Raw genomic sequence first — 17,854 nt, 5'->3', positions numbered from 1 at the left:
TCTGTCCAGGATCTTTTGCCATGTTCTCTGGCTAGGTTCTGGTTAGGATCTGATGTTTATTGTCTTGTTACATCCGTATTTATACCAGCCGATTTTAATCCTGTCAATTTCTATTACAAAGGTTAGGGCGTTTCTTATCTCCATTCCAGGGAGTAAAGATTATGTAGCTTAACTACCCGCCTGGCACTTAATTAAGGGGTTGTATCCCCTCCCTAACCTCAGGGAAAAATCCCCACCTGGGGAAACAACCTTTCTCAGAGAGGTGACCTTGGTTAAAACACATGGCACTAAGGAGAGAAAACATATTAAGAACAATATGCTATATATGCCAGGTCCCTTGAAACATATGCTGTGCAGATGTTTCTTTCCTGCAGCGACTGTCAAGCAGCAAGGATGGACCAGCTCCCGGCAAACTATGCCATCCTATCTAATAAAGACAGAATATGCAAATTGACCATAACTTCACAACAAAGATGGCGGCACCCACAGCCAATAAGGAGGGAATATGCAAATTGATACAACAAAGCGAGAGGTGGAAGATGTCTCTGGGCCGGAGCGAAGGCGGTGCTGGCAGGCAGGGGAAGGAAGGCCTATTCTTGCATGAATCTTCATGCATTAAGCTTCTAGTTACTTTACACTGTCACAGTTTTGGTTCAACCTTAAATGCTGTCAACTGAGTGATTCCAAAATTGAGAACCTCTAAACACATCTTACATGATCAGGATCAGATAAAGTGTATTTACAGCAGAATCCAGCAGTGAGTTTTTCTTTTCTTAAAAGGAGTTTTGGATAATTCTCCTGGGGCTTCCTTCCTGTGGACTTAAAACACCATACTGATGTATAATAGAGAAAGCCTTACGCTGTTCTATTCCAAGAAAAGCCTATGTATAAGATGAGAATGACAGCACTAACTACACTTAAATCATCATGGCTTGTACTTTCATGAGAATGCTTGCCTAAACGTTGTAATGTCTTTTAGAGAATAATGGGGACCTGACTCCTGATACCCATAATAGGAAAGCACGTATTGTAATTGGTTGTTATTGCTGTCCATCACTTTGGGATAAAAGGAGTGGACAGGTTACCTCGAATGACAGATTAGTTTATCTTTAGATCTTCGCCCTAGATGGATCAAAATTTTAAAATCCACCTTTTAAAATATGGAAATAGAATGGGTGAATTATAGAATATCTCAGGTCTTTGAAACAGTTAAAGCAGTGGTTCTCAACCTTCTGACCCTTTAAATACAGTTCCTCATGTTATGACCCAACCATAAAATTATTTTCGTTGCTACTTCATAACTGTAAAGTTGCTACTGTTATGAATCATAATGTAAATATTCGATATGCAGGATGGTCTTAGGTGACCCCTGTGAAAGTGTTGTTGGACCGCCAAAGGGGTCTCAACCCACAGGTTGAGAACCACTGAGTTAAAGAGATACTCAAGTGACTGAGTTTGAGAACCCAGTGTATATAATCTTTGATTAATTTTTTTAAAAATATATTTTATTGATTTTTTACAAAGAGGAAGGGAGAGGGATAGAGAGTTAGAAGCATCGATGAGAGAGAAACACCGATCAGCTGCCTCCTGCACACTCCCCACTGGGGATGTGCCTGCAACCAAGGTACATGCCCTTGACCAGAATCGAACCTGGGACCCTTGAGTCCACAGGCCGACGCTCTATCCACTGAGCAACCGGTTAGGGCTTTGATTATTAAATTGACTAGCAAATTGAGAAGTTTTTCTGGAATCTTTCTACTAATGTTTGTATCTCAAGGGTGTGAACTTTTTATTGCTCTAGTAAAATACCTTATTAATTAGTTTGGGTCAGCAAAAAGAAAGAAGTCTTTCTTGATCTTTGGCCAAAACAATTTCCTAAAATAGGTTAAGAGCAGGAAACATAATCCTGTGTCATTCAATTGTGCCACTTAAAGTCCGCTATTCTAAGCATCAAAAGCACATATGTTCTTTTGGAAATATTTTTGACTGTGTGTTTTTCCTTTCTTCCAGCATTAAAAAAATAATTAACAAAGCAAAATAAAAAAGATCTTCTGTTGCATCTTCCTGAAACTGCTTCTGCCTCCATAAGACACTACTTGGTTGAAATATATTTAGTTTCTTCAATGCCCATGGGAAAAGAGGCAGAACTTTTCCTGGATGTGGCTTCTGTTTCTGTTTAATGTTGCATACCAAGTTATTTGTCTTTATTAACTTTCTTTTTTGTTTGTTTTGAAGTTATTGTTTCTCATGCTTGGTTTATTTGCAGGCATCATGCTAATCTTCTCAAAACCTTCATATTGCCATTTTAAAATTGAGAGGATGACAGATGGAACCTAGATTTAAGCTCGTGTCTAACTCAGAGCTCATCATTCATTCCACTCCTCTGCACTGTACACAGTGTATGCTCTGTGAGAACAAGCGATGCCACATAACTGATGGTGTTCCATTTCATCATTTCAGCTTGCCTGCCCCTATTATCAGTAAGTCAGAAAAGCTCCCCCCCACCTTTCAGCTCTATGGTTCATCTTCTATAATAGACAATAAGCTCTTACAAGGAATTATTATCATTTATGGTGTATTTTCATAACTCCTGTGCCTAAAATAAAACCTTGGCCTAGTAGGAGGTAATAAAGCTATACTGATGATGATGAAAGTAATAACTATTAGCACTTAGTATTAATAGATAATTTCAATTTCTGTTCCCTTCCCACACACATTTTTTTAAAGCTTCACTTTTGAAAGCTTCCCACACTTCTCTATCTAGATAGTTTGACTTCAATTCTATACTTCACACTCTACCCTCCCCAGAGTGAGAGCTCAGCTATCAGAAAGTCACTGTTCTTTTTGTGAAATAAAAATTTAGGACAATCCTAGGGAGCGGGCCATATCACAATAACGGGATGGAGCTGAGACAGAGCACATATGTCTAGAATGCCAAAGTGAAGTTTAATCCTTTTCTAAACATAATTCTTAGATAATAGAGACATGAATTAAAACCTGCCTCTTGCAGCATATATATGACAAATAGTGTTCTGCACTCAGCAGGTAAGTGGGCTTCCTGCGAAGCCAGAGGAAACATCATCTGTGCCTTCTCCCATCTATCAAATCAACTGAGCTCTTTGAGTTAACGAAATGGCATTGCAATGGAAGCAGCGATGTAGTGGCTGACAGTGTTTGTTTTAAATGCTTTCATTTGCTTTATTTTTAAAATTAAATGTATTGGGGTGACATTGGTTAATAAGATTATATAGGTTTCAAGTGTACATTCCTATTATACATGATCTGTATAATGCATTGTGTGTCCAACACCCAAAGTCAAATCATCTCCCATCACCACTTGGCTCCCTTTAGCCTTTACTACCCCATTCACCCGCTTCTCTCTGGTAACCATCATAGAGTTGTCTGTGTCTGAGTTTCAGTTTTATATTCCACACATGAGTGAAATCATATGGTTCTTAGTTTTTCTGACTGACCTGTTTTGCTTAGCATGATATTCTCAAGGCCCATTCATGTTGTCACAAATGGCAGTATTTCATCTTTGCTTACAGCTGAGTGGTGTTCCATTGCACATCTATAATACATCTTCTTTATCCAATCATCTATTGAAGGACATTTTGGTTGTTTCCATGTTTTGGCCAACATGAATAATGCTGCAATGAACATAGGGGTGCATATATCTTTGCGAATAAATGTTTTCACATTTTTTTTATGTGTAGACTAGAGGCCCAGTGCACGAATTCATGCATGGGTGGGGCCCCTCGGGGTGGCCTTCAGAGATTGGGTCCCCAGCCTCGCAGCTTCAGCTCGCACCCCCAGCCTCGCAGTCCAGCAGCCCCTCCTGGCACCCTGCCTTGGCCTGGCACCACCCGCTCACCTGCTCCACCATCCTGCCCGGGTTTTGCTCTCATAGGGGCTCATCGAGGCCAACAGCGCCTCCACTGCTGCCCACTGCTGTGTTGCTGACGCCTGCCATGTTCCATGCCAACCCCTGGTGGTCAGCACACATCATAGCAAGCGGTCGAACTCTGGGTCTCCTGGTTGAACTCCCAGTTGAATGACCACCCGAAAGGACAATTTGCATATTAGGCTTTTATTATATAGGATACCCAGAAGATAGATTGTTGGGTCATATGAGAACTCTATTCTTAATTTTTGAGTAACCTCCATACTATTTTCCATAGTTTTCATTCTCACCAGCAGGGAATGAGGTTCCTTTTCCCTCACAACCTGGCATGAGCTACAAAGTGAGTGAGAGGGAAGGTGCTGGAATCCTAGGCATTCCTCAGATGGCTGCTATTTGTGCTGGGCTTGGAGGTGTCCATGAGAAGCCCAGCTGTGAACCAAGTGTGGCTGCTTCTAGTGCTGGGCTTGGACCACTTAGCAAAGAGCTTGGGCCACTTGAGGCCAACTCTGCACCCAAGTTGGGTGGAGTGGGGTCTCAGGGATTCACTAGGGTAGGATGAGAAATGTTAGCTAGGTTGGCACTCATCTGCTGGCTCTGTGAGGGGAGGACTCAGAAAAGGTACAATAGCCTCTACCAGCACTTCTGTCTGGGAGAAAGTTGCCCCTCAAGCTCTCACCCTGATTCCAGACAATTCAGTTCCTCCCCATATGTCCCTGGAGCCTTTTGAGCTGCTGCCCCAGCATGGAGCTCAGAGCAAGTGAGTTTGAGTAAATCTGTGTGCAGGCCCTTTAAGAGGAATGCCTAGGATTCCAGTACTCTCCCTCTCACTCAGCCACAATCTCTGCTGAATTTTACAGCCAGAAATTATGGGGACTTCTCTTCCTTGGCACTGGAACCCTGGGCTAAGGGTTCTGGTGTGGGACTGGGACCCCTCGCTCTTCAGGGGGAACCTCTACAGCTGAGATATCCCTCCCAGTTTTTATCCAGCAGACGTGGATGCGGGACCAGACTGTTCCACCTATCTGCCCCTCCTACCAGTGCCGACGTGGTTTCTTCTTTTTATCTTAGTTGCAGAACTCCCGTTCAGCTAGATTTCAGGTGGTTCTGAATGATGGTTGTTCTATAGTTTAGTTGTAATTTTGATGTGGTTGTAGGAGGCAGCGAGTTCTGCATTTAGCTACACTGCTATTTTGACTATAAGCACCCTCTAGCAGTGATGGCGAACCTATGACACGTGTGTCAGAGGTGACAGGCGAACTCATTTTTTGGTTGATTTTTGTTAAATGGCATTTAAATATATAAAGTAAATATTAAAAATATAAGTCTTTGTTTTACTATGGTTGCAAATATCAAAAAATTTCTATATGACACGGCACCAGAGTTAGGGTTTTTCAAAATGCTGACACGCCGAGCTCAAGAGGTTCACCATCACTGCGCTAGGGGTATTTTAATACAACTACTAAGGTGTGAATCTTCTGGGATCACTGATCAAAGTGATCAATGAGGGTTTTCCAAAATGGATGATCAGAATGTCTGTCTGCCCTGTATGATATCTAGGAATTTTCAGCATACAACTAGTCAGTAATCTTTACCTGGTTTCATGGAGTTTCATGCTAAGTGTATATACAGCTTAATATTCCATTAACAGATACAAATTCAACTATATACGAAGGGTTTTGTTTTGTTTTGTTTTTTTTTAGGTGTTGTTGTTTTTTTTTTTTTTTGCTATGTAGCTCCCTCCTGTCTGCTGCTCTGCTCCATAAATTCCAGCTACCTGAGTCTCCTTGCTCCAATCTACATCTTCTCAACTCAGTGTGCCTATCAGGTTCTACCTAGGTGTCCTCTTCTCTGCAGCTAGACTCAAAGGTGTCAGAGTTGGTTATTCATAGAGATCACAATTTTGTCCTCTCTTCTTAAGGATCACAGCTTAATTCTGCCTTTGTCTACTGAAGCAGTTGTTCAGTTTTATAATTGTTTATAGTGGGATGATAAAGCTGGACCCTGCTTATAACTATGGCCAGGAGCATGATTGCATAACCCCTTTTTATAGATAAATAAACTGAGATTAGAAAGACTAAGTAGTATAGTGATGAAGAACAGGAACTTGTGATTTAGGTTGGAATTCAAATTTTTGCTGTTTACTAGTTTTACAACCTTGGGTAACTTATTTAGCTTTCTGTCTTAAAATGGATATGCTTATGATAATGATGGTGATCATGATAATAATAAAAATAATAATATTAGAAATTGCCTCTTACCATTATTGTGATGATTAACCAAGATGATGAAAGTGAAGTTTTTAGCACAGTGCTTGGCACAAAATGAGTCTTGGATATGGTGTTAGCTAACTAACAATATTATCCTTAATTACTTCGGTAGAATTCTGACTTTAAGTTCATGAATGCAATATTGATGAACAAGATAGATGTTTTTTCATCACTTATCAAAGCTTTGTTTTCTTTAAAAAGTAGCCAGAACAAGAAATATCTATATTCAGGCCCATAGGACAAATCCCCTTGAAACAGTGACAAAGTATACTCATTTAATGAAACACGAGAAGTCCTGTTAGTGTTTGCAGGGAAATTTTTAAGAGAAAATCTCTGGATAACCCATCACAAATTCTCAGTTCAGGGTACTTATTTAATTAATCACAATGATGGATATCTTTAATATTAGGCAAAAAATAACAGTTCCATTGTCTTGAGACTATAATTACTCAAAACATAACTTTAAAAATTTTATTTTTGTTGTTGAAAGTATTGCAGATGTCACCTTCCTCCCTCCCCCGCCCCACCATTGACCCCTTCTAGCCCACACCTGCTGCCTGCCCTAGGCCTTCACCACACTATTATCTGTGTCCATGGATTATGCATATATGCATATAAGTTCTTTTGTTAATCTCTTGCCATCCACCCACCCCCGCCTTCCTCTGAGATTCCACAGTCCGTTACATGCTTCTATGTTTCTGGATCTATTTTGTTCATCAGTTTATTTTGTTCATTAGATTACACATATGAGTGAGATCATGTGATATTTGTCTTTCTCTGACTGGCTTATTTCGCTTAGCATAATACTCTCTAGGTCTGTTACTCTTTGAGACAGCATGGAGGGACCTAGAAAACATAACTTTTAGAGGACATACCCAGTTGTCTTATTAGGACTCCGTGCAAACTTGAATGATCATAAACAGAGCTCAACAGAGAAAAATCAGGGAAAGCTAGCAGGTTCACTGCTGAAGGTTCTCTGATGTCCTGAGTTGTATATCAGGTAGACAAGAAATAAGACACACAGATTTGTCAGAAATGTAATGAAATATTTCAGCCCAGAAAGGAGAATTTTGAAGTCTCTCTATGGGCTGATTATAGCCGGTGTGTCAGCCAACAACGTTCCCTTACTCTTAGATAACAAACCTGCCAGTTAGTTAGCTCTTGTTTATGTTTTACTATTGATAGACTTAAATTATATTCATATTGTCATGCAGAGCAAACACATAGAAAAGTTTGCCTTTTATCTAAATACAGCTATTCCCTCTCTGCAGTGACATTTGAACTGTATATTAGAATAAAGAGCATGTAACAAGTGAGGCATAGAAAGTAGACAATTTAAATAAGATAATTAAAAATCTAATTAATTAGAATGTTGCCTTGGAACTTATTTCAATAGAAGGTTAAGTTGATTTATGAAAATGCAGACATCTGAGATTGATGCTCCAAAATGCCATGAATATCTGCAAATTCCTGAATTTTTCTGACCACTCTGATTCTGAAGATTTAATGCAATAGTTGTTAGTATAAAGCATATTCTTTATGCACAATTCTTGAACTAGAATGAATTTTATTCTTTCATGACCATTAAGAAGCTTTCCCTTTTCCCAATCATTGCAAATTCTTCCAACAATTCTTATGCAAAGTCAAGAAAATGGTTTTTCTAGACACCGGAATAACACATCACTGCAGTAATTTAAGTTGCAGAAGAGTTTGTTTCTCTCAGCACATTCTGTGTAACAAGGCTTCTCCCGAGGAGCTCAGTAAAGCATTCTAGGGGTGTTGGCATATTTTCCCTCTGAAGACAAATGCCCCATGTTTGGTACCCTCCAGCCCCTGTTGCACCAGTATAGAAGACTTTTAGGTTGGAGTTAAGCACGGATAGAACATCTCTCATGGGAAAGTGTATGTATTGGGGATCCTTGCCCTTTTCTCTACCCTCTTACTTTCCTTTTCCCCTTCAATTTCCCATCTTCCTTCTCAAAGAAACATGAGGAGATACCACTTAGAAATATAGATATGCTTGTTGGTGTCTAGAGTGCAGACATCAGAAAGCTAAAACCAAGATGATTATTTATATAATCTTTAAAGCTGGAAGTTTTCAAATACATTGCAACAAAAGAAATTTAAAGGGTAGTTTTATATACACCGTTCAGATTCTACTGCACTGTCCTCACATCACTAGGATGATTTAGCATTGACTCGGCGAAGGTAATCATACAAGTGAAAGAGCTGCCACGGGCAGCAGCTTGTTAGTTTCCGAGCTTTCCACAGAACTTCACCCAACATGACATTTTGATTGCGCGCATCCAAGAAGTGGTCAAGGTTGATCAGTCAGCTTTCAACTGAATAATCTGCTCCTGATGGAGCGGCAGCTACAATCATATGTTTTTTAAGGAAAGGGATACAGTGAAAAATAATATCACAATCATGTATTTATGAAATGTTCATTTCTATTAACAATCACTGCTAGGACAAATCATTACATTTCTAAAAGAAATAAAAAAAAATGCATGGAGATTGTCTTAACTGAAAGGATTACCTTCAATCCTGCTTATGTTCTTAACGAATGCAGTACAGTGTCATAAATGCCCTTACATCCTTGTTACACAGTGTGAATTACAAATAGAAAGACCACAGAAATGGTATGACTTACCCCTAACAGGGTCTAATACATGAATCCTCTGTCCCTTTCTCACTTATTACAGATGCCTTTCATTATAGAGTTCCCATAACCTAATAGTCAATCCAAACTTTTTCATAATTATGGGAAGACAATACCTTCGCCATCGTCACGGTCACATTCTGATATTTTAGTGTGTTGAGTACAGTCAATATTTATTAAAACTAACATATGAACATATGAATAAAATATCTTTATGTACAAAGTGGCACGTCATGATTTCTACCTAATATTTAATAATACACTTGCAAATTTTCCCTGCATTAACATAGTCATAGTAGAAAACAATAAATACAGACATTAGGTAATAGAAGAACACCAGGAAAGTAGGAAAGGCACCATGGGTAAAAACTGCCAGCTCCGGAAACTTTAAACTTGAAGGAAGGTCACGTCGTCAGGGAACCCACATGCCTGGGCTGCCTGGTTAACTGCTCACAAATGCCTTTCCTAAAATTGGTTCTCCTGAGAATGTTCCCAGACAATGTACAAATGTGCTTTCTCCTGTCTCAATGGACAGGAAACACCCAGGACTTTTTATTCTATCAGATTATTGCATGTCATCTGGACATCATTTTGTTGGGACCGGTGACTGGTGTAGACTGGCAAGCAGGACTGGAAGTCAGGATCAATTCCACAGGTCTTTCTCTCTTTCTACTCCTGGAGCATAGAAGCTGAAGATTAAGCCTGTAGGGAAAAAAAGTTCAGTTTCCAAGAAAGTGAGTAAGTAGAGATGTTGGATATGGGGGTGAATGTTTTAGTGACTAGAATAATTATCTTCCACCAGTAGAGTCACTTGAAACTGAACATGTCTGAAAAGAAAACCACTATACTGCCTCCTAAACCTGCTCCCTCTCACTCCATAATTCCCAGCTTTTCGATTACCTCCATGATCCATCCAGTCACTCATGCTAGCAGTCTGGACATCATATGTAGTCCTAATCTTCATTCCTCGCTGCTCACATTCAATCAATCACAGAATCATATGTACCTGACATTTCTCTCTTCCATTCTGTCTCTTCATCCCCATCTCTGTGTCACTGCAGATGTGGTAAGTCCTGTCCTTTTCTGAGAGAATACTGCAATAGTTTTCTGACTTCTCTGCTTACAGTCTCATTCCTTTTGGATTCATCTTTCACAGTAAACATCAGCGGTGTGTCTCAAGCACAGATCTCATCATATTCCTCTTCTAATTAAAGCTCTCAACTGTACCTTGTCACTAAGGGACATAATTCAAGGTGTGTTGCTTGGGGTGACAATGTGGGTAATTAAGAAATTTATTGGCAACGTTCATTCTTCTCCTAATAAGTAGAGAGAAGAATGACCAGGCAACTCTCTGCGTCTCTTTCATAGGAAGCAGAGCGAGGACTTTGGTTGATTACATTGGGGCAGAAACAACTTTCTCTGTTGGTCTAAAAAGTAGCCGGAGATGGGAAATGGGCAGTGGCCTGACCTGGCAGGGGCTGGATGTTTGCTGTGTAGCAATGCTGGGGTTTGCTAGAGTCTGGGAGGAGGATTATATGACGGGGGTGGGGCAGGCATGGTGCTGGGGTGGAGACCTGCACCCTATTCTTTATGGCACAGTTGGCAGAAGCAGGGTCTTTGGTAGAGTTGGTTGCACTCTTGCCTTGCATAGGGCAAAGGTGGCCACTGGCTTCCATGGCATGAGGGAGAGGAAGTGTGAGGAGCAGAGTGGCCATAGGAGCTATGTTAAGCCTTAGTTTGTGGAAAGGACTGCAGAAGAGGGTATTTCTGATGGTCTCCCAGAGCATCTGCGGCTGACAAGAGGGTTCAGCATTACAATCTCTCTAAATTTCAGTGTATGTGTCATCTTTTTGAATAATAGTAATAATACAGGACTTTATAAGCACTGAATCTCTCACAACCTTAAAATTTCATAAATTTATAATTCTTACAAAGAATAAATTATTGCTTTTATAATAAAGTATCGTGATAGGTTAAGTATATTAACACTTTAGAAACAAAGAAGCACAATGATCTTAGGAGAAATGATTGTTTTTGCCTGGTTTTTGGATGTGGAACCCAATGTAATTATTAACCTAATCTATACTTTCAAATGCAAGATATGAAACTATTTGCTTCACCAGTATGATTTTTTAAAATTACAAAAAAGTTCAAGTAGATTGAAGGTTATATATTTTGGTCTTGATGCACATTTTTGATTAGCAGTAGTATAGGAATCCTCTATACAATTTTATGTTATCATTTCTATTCCCTCCTCCATAAATGATCTGTTCATGGTCTTTGCTTTACTTTTCTATTTCCCAATATGTATACAACATCTTTGTATGTTTAGAACATTAATGAACATTAATGTTTAGAGCTCTTAACTGTACCTTGTCACTTGTAATCGCAAAGCTGGGAATTATGGAGTGAGAGGGAGCAGGTTTAGGAGGCAGTATAGTGGTTTTCCTTTCAGACATGTTCAGTTTCAAGTGACTCTACTGAAATCAATGTCGTATTTATACATTTCCTCAATTTGTTTTCTTATAATTTTCTTTATATTTGGAAGGTTTAAGTCATAATATAGTAGATTTTTTATCTTTTCCATTGAATTTTCTTACATTGTTTTATGTTTTGAAAATTCTTAGTCAGGCACTTAAAGCATACCTAATTTTCCTCTATTGTCTCTTTCTTCCTTTAGTCCTTTATACATGTTCTCCGTGGGATATTACTGGCTACTATCCCCATGTCCATGCTGATTATTGACCACTTCATTCAGACCATTGTTGGCATCAATAAGAAGAAAGTGTGCTTTCCCTACTTCACATTTTCACATTGAAATTCTGGTCTTAGCAGAAGGCCTACGTAACAGCAAATCAATTCCTTTAGTGATGTCATCTTTGCTACTTCTTATCATAAGAGAATTAATCTCAGAAGAAGAAAACAGAGCACATTTGCATTTAAAGCACAAATGTGTATTGAACTGCATAGAACTAACATATGTCTAGTCTTTTACTTCAATGGCCTTCAAAACTTAACACAAGTTATTTTTGTATTAATAGCTCTTTTGACAGTGGTCCCAGTTATTGTTTAACTGAACTTGGCTCCTCTGTAGGTGAACTTCCAAGTCAAGTGTTTGCAGCATAGATCAGCTAGGTAAACATCTGGATTTATGTGAGTAGGGTAGTGCTTATGATTAATGTTGCATCGACCATTTTTTCTCAAAAATCTGCAACCAATATAGGAACAAAGGAGTTTTTTTTATTACAGTGTCTATAACAGCATCGTATTAGTGGCTGGGCAGGTGACATAGGGAGTAGACACAACAATGATAATCTTCCCCCTGGACACTACCCAGAGTGACTGCCATTTTGGTCAGGCCAATTATGGGCATATATATTTTTTGTTCTTTAAAAAAATATTAGTTTCCAAAGGGCAAATTCTTCTGCAGGTTCTAAAAAGCACCAAACACTAATTGGGAGGACTCTTAAACAATGCTTCGTATGAAAATGAAATGAGTCAGAAGAAAATCTGAGCCAATTCTAGGAAAGCAAAGACAATCCCATGCTAAGCTGGGACAGTTAATTCCAGCAGGCCTAAAATTGGCTTGCACTCTTTTAAATATATATTTTATTGATTTTTTACAGAGAGGAAAGGAAAGGGATAGAGAGTTAGAAACATCGATGAGAGAGAAACATCGATCAGCTGCCTCCTGCACACCCCCTACTGGGGATGTGCCCGTAACTATGGTACATGCCCTTGACTGGCATCGAACATGGGACCTTTCAGTCTGCATGCCGATGCTCTATCCACTGAGCCAAACCAGTCAGGACAAGGCCTGCGCTCTTTTAATGAAATGAGAAATACACCTGCTTTGCCCTGATTCCTGGTCAAAGCATGGAGCACGCAGAATAGCAGTGTTGCTTGTAAACATAGTTTTGAAAAGTTTCAATTATTTATTGATTAACTATTATTGTAGTGAAATTGATCATCTGCATATGGTAGTCACTAAAATACCCGGAGGGCTTTGTCACTCAGCTAGTTATATACCAAAAAATTGTCTACATGACTGGCTTGGTATAAAAAACTCCAGGTGAAACTACATTTTGGATCACCTTGTTTGAGGTGCTCTGTGCACATATCCATGGTTCCTGGACCCAGAAAGGAAGGACATCCTGGTATAGTCCTTACAGAGGGAGGACAATCAGACCTCCAAGCTGGCTTCTCTGGATTTCATGCCCTATGCCATCTTTTGGCTGTGATGCACATCCCAACATTAATGTTGCTGCTGTGTCATAACCTTTCCTGCAATAAACTACACATTTGTAAGCATTCTCATTTTGAGTCCTGTGAGTCTGGAATAGCAATAGGACCCTGTCTAAGTGCATTGTCAGTGTGTGTATAGTGACCCAGATAAAGGCAAACTTCAATGAGAAGGAAACATCCCCAATAGGCAGGAACTGTGCCATTCTGAGGTAGGCCAGGCAACTGGAAGAACTTTTTATTTTTACAGCAGCCCTCCTCCCCCCCGCCACCCCCCCCCCGCCCAAGCCATTCATTGCTCTGGCAAATCATTTTAGTGTTTGTTTTTAGACAAGTAGACAATGATGGTTTCATTGGCACAAACCATTAACTTTTCTCCTAATAAAAGTCTTTGAAAGTCATTTAAGCTGCAACCGGCTAACAAAGCAGACATTAATGAGTAGCTCAGTGAATGAAATTAGGAAACTTACATATTTACTGCCCAGGTGTGGGGAGGATTCATCAAGCTGTCAGTTTTTGGTTTTTCCTTGTGCAGAGCGCTCACCTAGGAACAGAAGATGTTTTGAACCTTAAGCTCAGGGAGTGAATAAGGATGAAAAAAAAGTTTCTTGGCTTGTTTTTGTTTTTCAAGAGAAGCCTAACTTCCCTGCAAGAATGACATTAAAACCACAATTTGCCTCTTGGTATGGCCTTTTCACAAAGACTTATGAGCTCTTTTAGGCCATCATCTGTTTCACCCTAAAGGAGCAATGGATGCTAACTCACTCCCTGGGAATGGGGCGTGCGTGTGTGTGTGAATGGGAGGTGATAACAAGAGAGGCACCCTAGGGAATGAGTTATTGATTATTGCTTGCTCCATGAGCTGGCCCTGCCTCAGTAAACCTATGTCATATATTTCAAGTGCCATTTTATCAGGAACACATTCTAGGATCCTCTGTTTAATTCAGTGAGTTTTGTGAAATTGAATTTATAGGTCAACAGGAACACTTCGTTGACATACAGCATAGCAGAGGGGACATTACTCAAGTTAACAGTGTTATTCCATTATCCAATATAAGGATAAATATTAACCTAGGAAACTGAGAGGCATGCCCCTGGATTCATGATCAACACATTTCACACTACCTGCGTCTTTCAGACAGACTCAAATATCAACACCTGTCACACTACATAAAATCAAAATGGATTATCGTCTCCAGCTTTGAGAATAAATGTCATTATTTTACTCCAGGTTTTATCTACCAGTTAGGAAAGCTGTCTTTTGGGGGACACCGTTGATGTCACCTGTTACCTGCACAGTCATGGAGATAATAAATAGTTCCAGAAACCTATGAGGAGAACAAACCCAGTTTGTTCTTGATATTTTTATTGCAAGAGTGCCTTAGGTCCCATGCTCTGAGAAGTGCCAAGGCCATGACCCTCATGGCCTCTACCCCAGGACAGCTCTTGGCTCACTAGAGGCACAGCATCTCCTGGAATCAATGGGTATGAAGTACAGGAATGAGAAGTAAACAAAATAAATGTTCATCGAACCTTACTGTCTTTCAGAAATGTAAAGCAAACCTTATGAAAATCATTACAATTCTTAATATCCCCTTCCAGGCCTCTCTAATTGGGAATAGAGAATGTGAGAAAGATGCAATAACAATCTGATTCCAACAGAGTTATAATAATGATGTCTATGGTAAAAGCAAATGAAACACATGTACCTAGGGAAAAGAACCTTCGGTGAATGCATGCAGAGAATGAACCAAATATTGAAGGGCTGGGAAGACAGAAGCTGAATCTATGTATGGCTTTATAAATCTATTCGTGTTTTGTTTGTTTTTTTTTGTTTGTTTTGTTTGTTTTGTTTGTTTGTTTTTGCTGATCTTTACACTGTTGCTTATTTCTTGTTGTTAATGATCTTTTTATTTGTAAAAAAAAAAAAAGCAAATAAAAGTGACTGTGCATTTAAGATAATATACTGATTAGTATTAGTATCCTGATAATGTGCAATGACCATATTGAGGAAGGGGCAGGGGACAGGAGAGACAAAGGAGACTAAGACACCATTGAAGGTAGTGGCTACAGGGTTAAGCCTTGGATTGACCTGTTGGCAAAGCCACAAACAAGTCCCAGCTTAGAGGGCACAGCCCTCTTAGCATAATTAGGCTTGACCGTATGATGCTCCCTAGATCTTGGGCTGAGGAAGATGCAGCAAGTGCTGCCAAAAAAAGTGAAACTCACAAGAACACTGTAACTATGGTGACCACTACCTTGTTTACCTCTGGCTATAAAATAAAGGCTCAGCTTGCTGTCTGGATCTCTCTCTGTGGCCTCAGCCAGGCACAGGAGAGCCACCTAGACCCAGCTTATTCTCTTTGTCTTTTCTACATCCTTTGCTGCCCCCCCGCTCAGGCTCACCGAACCCTTGGCTGAGCTGGCCTGGCACACACCATCCCCTTCAAAAGAGCTTGAGTGCATTGAGGAACAGAGGGATAGGAGATGAGTGACATCTGGGGAATGTGCCTTATTAAGTGGTTCAAAACCGAGCAGGAGAAGTCTGGCACAGCACGGCAGGCCCGGCACACATGCTCAAGTGTTTGAGCTTCATCTCAGCTAATACACACTTAGAGTTTTAAAGCAGAACAATATTATAATGAATTCAGATATCATTTTTTTCTTCCTCCAAATGGTTCAAAATCAAGCAATGCTTTGAAACTAAATTCAAAGATACTGTGTTTTCTTTTTTTCTGTGCAGTCATATATTCTTTAACTAATTAAGCAGTTTTCTTCATAATTCTTGTTGCCTTTAATTTAAAAAATGAGATAATGTATAATAACTTTCTGAGATGTGATGTCGGTGGGAATCACATTTAACATGATGCATGTCACATGTATATTTTGCAGTCTTCGTGGGATGTTTAACTTGGCCAGATTCTTTACTGAAGCTGTGTGGTATCTTCCGGGTATTCATAAAAGACCCCTTGATCTTCCAAGTTTGGTGTTTAATTTTTGCTAAAAGCACATTCTTGTTATACCCTACTAGGCTTTCTCTTTTACTTAAAGAAAACCCCTAATTTAAATAATCAAATTGTAAACATTTATGGGCTACATTTTCAGCAGAAGAACGCTGTTTGAGAGAGAACATATTCAAAGAAAGCAGGGAGTGTGGATAGATGAATATCTTAGTCTAATCAGAGGAGGTTCAGGAGCAAGGAACCTTCTTATCAGCACAAAATGACCAGAGCAATAACCAAAGTTCACTGAGGCTTCTAGAAACCCAGACAATTTAGCACCCACTGGCATTTCCCTTGAAGGTGGTGGCTACAGAGCTCTGTTTCCTTGGAGACATGACTTATTGACCTCTAAAGTGACACAACTCATTTTCAGATATAAGACCAGAGTTTATTAATTGAAATACTGACCAATCCAATGAACTCATGGCCATGGAAGCTCAAATTTCATTCTGTTACCACTTAGGCACATTAATTCTTTCTTAGAAGCAAATAACATAAAATGTGTCCCTCATCAATTCTGAGTGATGGGTAGTCAGGTTTTTGTTCTAACAAATTACTTTCTACATTTTTAAAATTTCTAAAAAATTTTATATCAGAGATAGGGGGAAATTGGGCTAAATCTGTGAACTTATATCAAACCTAATCATTTTAGATTTTATTTTAGTTTTTTTTTTTTTAAGAAAGATGTCATTGTTGGGCAAAGGATATTTAAGTAAAAATAATTATAATAATATAACTTCTGTTAACTATGGTGAGCATAATTTTATAAAAAAATCCTATTTGAATAAGTTTGAAAAGCAGGGGAAAGAGATTTATTTGTGTTTTAGGAACCAGACTTTAGTAAGAATTGTGGTGGCACAAAGAGCATTTGCAGATCATTATGTTTTAGATGATTAATTCTAGGCTGTTGAAACCTTTGAATCACCAATTCATTCTTGTCATCTGGTCGAATATTTCCACAGTAATCAGTTGGGTTGCCCATTTAAAGGTTATTTTATTAAATGAGATGTGAGTCCTAAATTGAAGTTGGCAGAAATACCAGAAAAGTACCAAAGAACAGATCTGATTATTTCCATGATAATAATGCCTCCTTATGAAGTAAAGGGAGCTTGGAGAGTTAAGAGTCTTAATTATCACACCATAGTCTATTCCATTTATTACTTCAATTGCTAGGAGAGTGAGAGATGTCAGCTGATGTGGAATTTTCCTTGGTCCTTAAAGGAGAACCAGATATTAAATTTGCCATCAAGAAACAAAAGGTTCTTTAGAGTTTTCCCCTCTGGAAGCCTCAATTCTGGTGTGCGTTCTCATTTCCCTGGTAGAAAAGGATGGTAGAGTGGGTGGTCCTGATCCCAGCCCCTCCCCCAAGGTGAGCCAGGGGCTCCTACACAGAGGCTTCTTCCAAGTGCTGGGCAGGCAGCCCATCCCCAGCTGGAGGAACCCAGGCTGCAGGTGAAGTTAAATTCCCAATGGACATGACGTTATTGTGATGCTTGTGTAAAAGTCACAGGCAGACTCTGAGAACTCTTCTTGACAAACAGTATAGTCACGCTCAGGATCCTTCATGGACTTACTCAGGACTAGTTCATATTTAGGCTCCTTTTCTCTGACCTAGTGGAATAGGCTAGGCTACTTCGTGGAGCCAGGTGAATGGCCAGGGGACCTGTGAGTGGTTTCCAATCACCCTATGAATGAATTTTACTCCTCTGCCCATTCAGATGGTTACCTCTGAGAGAACCAGGTAGGAATAAAGGAACCAGGTACATCATGAAGGAAG

General features: G+C 39.5%; 1 protein-coding gene across 1 annotated transcript in view; it reads right to left on the bottom strand.

Moving 5' to 3' along the window:
• Positions 1–8,585: 8,585 nt before the first annotated feature.
• The window catches only part of EMCN (endomucin), a 102,748-nt gene continuing 93,479 nt past the window's right edge, over positions 8,586–17,854 (bottom strand). Inside the window, exons 11-12 of the mRNA XM_070392105.1 lie at positions 13,546–13,619; positions 8,586–9,535 (exon numbers count right to left, since the gene is read on the bottom strand). Of these exons, the coding sequence (XP_070248206.1) occupies positions 13,585–13,619 (35 nt within the window). The 3' untranslated portion in view covers positions 8,586–9,535; positions 13,546–13,584. The remainder of the gene's footprint in view (positions 9,536–13,545; positions 13,620–17,854) is intronic.

Source organism: Myotis yumanensis, unplaced genomic scaffold, assembly GCF_028538775.1.
Source record: "Myotis yumanensis isolate MYYU_CA2020_CCGP unplaced genomic scaffold, mMyoYum1.0.hap1 SCAF_1, whole genome shotgun sequence".
NCBI lineage: Eukaryota > Metazoa > Chordata > Mammalia > Chiroptera > Vespertilionidae > Myotis > Myotis yumanensis.
Note: the sequence above shows the minus strand (reverse complement) of the source record. Positions and strands in the feature narration are given on the sequence as shown.